The sequence below is a fragment of the Macadamia integrifolia genome, chromosome 13, assembly GCF_013358625.1.
Source record: "Macadamia integrifolia cultivar HAES 741 chromosome 13, SCU_Mint_v3, whole genome shotgun sequence".
NCBI lineage: Eukaryota > Viridiplantae > Streptophyta > Magnoliopsida > Proteales > Proteaceae > Macadamia > Macadamia integrifolia.
Window position 1 is genome coordinate 5,517,620 of NC_056569.1, and position 5,164 is coordinate 5,522,783.

General features: G+C 37.4%; 1 protein-coding gene across 5 annotated transcripts; it reads left to right on the forward strand.

The window, feature by feature from the left end:
• Window positions 1–215: 215 nt before the first annotated feature.
• Window positions 216–4,887, forward strand: LOC122059907. 5 transcript variants are annotated; one of them, XM_042622975.1, is made up of 6 exons: window positions 217–419; window positions 1,770–1,889; window positions 3,179–3,270; window positions 3,441–3,485; window positions 4,141–4,238; window positions 4,546–4,887. In XM_042622975.1, the coding sequence occupies exons 3-6, from the start codon at window positions 3,217–3,219 to the stop codon at window positions 4,622–4,624; spliced, it is 276 nt and encodes a 91-aa protein (XP_042478909.1). In that variant the 5' UTR covers window positions 217–419; window positions 1,770–1,889; window positions 3,179–3,216; the 3' UTR covers window positions 4,625–4,887. The 5 variants fall into 5 exon arrangements, with proteins under 5 accessions (XP_042478910.1, XP_042478909.1, XP_042478908.1 ...); XM_042622974.1 differs by having other exon boundaries at window positions 217–397; XM_042622976.1 differs by lacking the exon at window positions 1,770–1,889 and having other exon boundaries at window positions 216–419.
• The last annotated feature ends 277 nt before the right edge of the window (window positions 4,888–5,164 follow it).

Here is a 5,164-nt window from a genome sequence, read left to right on the forward strand (position 1 = left end):
TGGGGTCCACGGGAGTATAGTTATTAAATTTGTCGAATACTCTGCGAATTATTCGTCTGAACAGAATATTTCCTAATTATATGAAAAATTCTGATCAACTCTGAATAAAAAATAAAAAATGGTAAAATTCGTGATTTTTTCTAAATTGATTATAAGAAGCGCATGTAGCGGTCCGAACCGAATTAAGCCGAATTATTCGGTTAACTTAAACTCACTTAAAAAAAAAAAAAACACTCGATCAGTGCCTCAGTGGTCGACTCGTCGACCGAAATAGGGTTTTCCACTTCGTCTTCTTTCTCCCCAATTTTTCAACTCCGTTTTGCTGTTTTGCATCTTGCGGCTAATTCATTCATTCATTCTAAACTACATCGCAGGTTACTGTTGCAGCCATATTCAGGTAAGAAACCGCAGGTTTACAGGTCAGTTTCTCCTTCTTAATACATATTCTTCTTCATCTATCACATCCTCTGCTTCCTGTTTCTTATTTACTAATTTTTATTTTTATTTTCATCTGTCATATCTAAGATCAGAATTTAACTCTTTAATTATGTGTATCTTGTTTCACGGTGATCATTATCATATTTATTCAGTTCTGAATATCAGATTAGTTTGACTATACTCTTCTTCTCTTGCTTCGAATTTTGGGTTATTGCTTACTGTTCACAGTCCCTAACCTGTATCCGATTTCTTACTTCCCTCTAATTTCTTGTGTTGTGTAAAATACTAGCCAAACCTACCCTTTCCCATCACTTTTCTGTTGCAGTTCAGTCCTGGAGTTTGAAACCATAGGCTAGCAAAATTGGGAAGGGATGATCTCTTAATGGTTGAAATTGTGGTTTGGCTTTTTGTAAACTAAAATTATTGGTTTTATAGGTTTCTGGGTGATGGGTTCTGTTCGTTGTCACCTGGCTTCCCCTTGTTAAAACGATTACCTTTTCGTTTCTATTCTGTCTTTGAGCCTCCCACTCCTTCATAAAACCACCTCTTAGATGGGCCACCGCTCTATGAGGCATGAGCTCTTTCCTCTGCCTTGTTGTCTCTGGAATTGAAGATTCTTCAAACATGCTGCTCTTGAATACAATAAATAATAAAAATAATATCTGAATTTTTTGCCCAACTTTTATTTTTGTAAACGAATAATTCCCTAATCTGAATTCGAATCCAAGTCCAATTTTTATTTTGTCCACTTTTGTGACTGCTTTTTGACTGAACCCATAAATTAATCAATTGAATTATTTCGAATAATTCCCGAATCCGAATTTACTAACTAGGCTAAAGGCTTGGATATCTGTTGTTAGCAAAAAAAAAAAAAATGGTGAGGGAATGGGGAGAGTCAGAGAAGGATGAGAGAAGAAGGGGATAAATTGGGGAGAGAGGGTGTGTATAGTGAAAGATTTGGGCGAGAGAAAGAGAGAGATCCTATGGCTGGGAGGCACTTGGGGTGCATGCCCGGGTGCTGCCAGCTTTCACATTTGAGCTGGAGAGAATCTCCTCTAGAATATAAAGGTTGAGGTGGTTTATATTTGTATGCACCTTATTGGGAAAATTATCCTCTCCAGGGAGGATAAGATGGGGTGAGGTGCAGTGAAGTGAGAGATTATGGCACATGTTGCAAACGAATTCAACTGTGAAGGAGGCTCGTCCGAACCTAACCCATTCACAACCCATTTCAGCTGGAGGATGACGAAACCCGCCCGATTATGACTCACAATCCCAAGATAGGGTTCGTATTTCCCTTTCCCATTCACGGCTCTGCTTCCTTATTATAGGTCTGGAAGACGACTAGAACAGCCACGGAAAGGTGTGAATTGAGCAGCAGCTGATCACAGTAGAGACCACCGAAAAGCGAGGATAAGGTGTGAATCGAGCAGCAGCTGTTCCGGCAACTGGTATGCTCTCTCTCTTCTCTCTCTCTGCAATTATCAATGTCAGTCTCTATATTTCATCTAACAATCTCAACATCCATTTCAGAGTGGAGCTTGAACACTGATTTTATTTTTTAAAACTTCCATTTATTTTTAGTTATTTTAGTATCAATTCTCAGGTGAAAGCACCGAAGGATTATGATGTTTTTATCAGTTAAATTTGTTCAATCAATTTAGTAATTTGGGTAGTAAATTTTTAAACTTTCTTGCAAATGGGCTAAATGAATTAAGATGCAAAACAAACGCAATTAGTAATCATGTGTGCAGATGTTTGTAATGATATTTTAGTTTTCAAATTCCTTGTCTTTATGAGTTTAAGATACATCAAATTTTATAAATTTATGGTTCAGGAAAGACAGAAAACTTCTCGATCCTCATCCTTGCATGTGAATCCTAGCTGCTTTCTCATAGAAACATTGAACAAGTTGGGCCCCTTTTACAACTAGTAACTATGCACCTCCATCTCAAAACATTTTCCCATTGTGGCACTAGCTTGTAGAGGGCACTGGTGCTACTAATTTGTTCTCTGTAATGGAAAAATCCAGCAATGGGAATTTCTGATGATGTTTTCTCAAGTTGCTTTTTTTTTTTTTGGGGGGGTGATGGTGTGGGGGCTGGGGACATGTTTGCATAAGTCTGTTTCTGGGATTATTCCTTTATCTTGTCAAGGAATCTGCTGGGATTTTTTTGTGCTGATGCTCTCACGTCAGTGAATCATCTCCTCCTGTAGAGAAAAGGTAAAACTGCATTTTTGCAACTGTGGTTGTTGGTCTTTGGTGAAACCAAATTCTCTTATCCTGTGTGATGCACCTGAGTTTGATTCCTATGGATTTGTATAATCTTGTTCTTTGTGCATCTCTTTCCTCTTTCCAGTCTTCTCCCTCCAAAAAAACCAATTTCATGAATGAATTTGGTCATATTAAATGCAGGATCCTAATCCCAATCTGTTGTAATATTATACTTTGTGTGTTTATGTTCTGCTGCAGCCACTATATTAGTTGATTTGGAAATCTGAATTTTCAGACTCAGGTAATGCCAGAGTTACTGTAGGCTTCTGTTAATTCCTAAAGCTCTTTGGTTACAGCTTACTTATGCAGAGCTATTTCTTGCTTTGTATTTTTCCACTCATAATTGCTTGCAATCTTTTCAACCACCCTATAAAGTATCAATGTTCTATTGTCCTACCTTGGGATTGCTGAGAGATAAAACTTATTTCTTAGCGAGCTTTCCCCACCTTAATTGCTGTCTTACAGAATTCTGAGAACAGCTGAAAGGAAAAGGAAAAGAAAACATGCCTTCCCTGCAAACAGCTTTACCTCCTGAGCTTGCAAACAATGTGATAAGGGTCAGTATAATCTCTCTCTCTCTCTCTCTCCCCCCTCTACTATTACCTAACCATACATCTATCTGTTTGTGTATTAGTTGATGTGAGTGTCATATTGCAATTTCCTCACATTTTAATTTTCATCTTTTATGCTTATGTCATTATAATGTGAGAGCATGATATCCTTGTAGCTCTACCGTGAATGCCTCAGAAGAGCTCGCTTCATTGGTCACCGGGTATGTATTTCAACTCTCTCTCTCTCTCTGTCTTCTAAAATTTTAATTGAATTTCTCTTATATGGTTAATTTTTCTTCGAAGTTAAAAACTCTATTCCCGTTCACAAGATTTGGCCTCTCTCTCTCTCTCTCTCTCTCTCTCTCTCTCTGTCTCTCTCATGTTTTCACTGGCATGAATGCAATTTAATTTTTTTGTGAAGTTTTTGGTTGGGGTCTTTTTTAGCTCCTTAGAAATTAACCTTTTAGTGGTTAGCCACTGCATTTTAGATGGATTCAAGTTTAAGTACCTCAACTAATTCATTGTCTACTCTCCTTCAGACTAGTATCGACATTTGAGATGTTCTTAACTTGAAGTACTGCCTTTTGGTTTACTGAAACATTTAGCATACCCTCTGGATTTGCACTATGTCTATGATTCACTTCTGCCTACTCAATGCATCTGCTGTATTTGTTACTTAACACTCTGAACGAACTTGGTTTTTGACTGTTTGTGTCACTTTCTTGAGAGGACTTGGCTTCTGCCCTGCTTTGTATAATTAAAATACCATTACATCAATTATTTTCCTTAGTCAGATCAAGATCGATCTGAGAATTGATTAATTAATTGACTGATACTTCAATTATAGCTTATTGGTTTTATGTTCTAAATATGCAGCAACATAACACAGAGCTTGTTGTTGATATGGTAAGGGAGCAATTCAAAAAGCACATGCATGAGACAGATCCAGAAAAGATTCAGAAATTGAAGGATGAGTGAGTTTCAATTCAACTTGCTGTGATCATTTTTGTGTTTTTAGGTTGGGTGCATGAGTGTATGCTAAACCCTGCACTGTTTCATTGTAGCAAATCAAAATGGCTGCGCTTAAAATGCTGGGCATAGAAAACTAGGAGGGGAAAAATGGGGGAAATGAAAAAATCCAATGCCATTATAGCTCTTCCTGACAGGATTATCCTGCACTTTCTCATTTACCTTGAGATGATTATGCTTTTCTTATTTGTTTTTCTAGTCGGACTAATGGCAGGACTTTGGAACTTACCACATTTGCTTTTGTGTCTACAGTGCTGCAAGAGGACTTATAAATCACATACTTTATGAGTCAGAGAAGATGAGTGGTCGCAAATTCAGCAATAACTCTTGATGTTTCGTCTGAATGACTTATTATCTTCCTTCCATGCTGTGTTTGGTAACTTTGACACCACCTCCAAATAAAAAAGCGAAAGAGGGGTGAAAATGAACATTCTGGTTTGGTTTCTTCTGTTTCCATTATTTTTGGGTTTTCTAAGTGTTGATGAGATTTTGGGCTGAGGTTCAATGGTTACATGACTTTGAGGAACTGTAAAGGTAGCATGAAATTGAGAGAATGTGAGACCAATATATTGGCAGGTGTTTGGTAATGTCAAACTTTACTGTACTAGTGTATAGGAAGCTGCAGCAGATAAAAGCATAAAGGGCTTTAAACACCAGGAAAGGAAAAGAAAAGAAAAGAAAAGAAAAAAAAAAAGAGGGGGGGGGGGGGACCCTATCCTCAAATTGCCAAAATAGTCATAAATCATAAAAGGAGATGTAATTGCAATAAAAAAAATTATTTTTTTACCAGATTACAGATGCTCTCTAAACACATATTCCTGCCAGAAAAAAAGTTATGGAGGAGTTGCATATCATCTTGTGGAGAAATCGA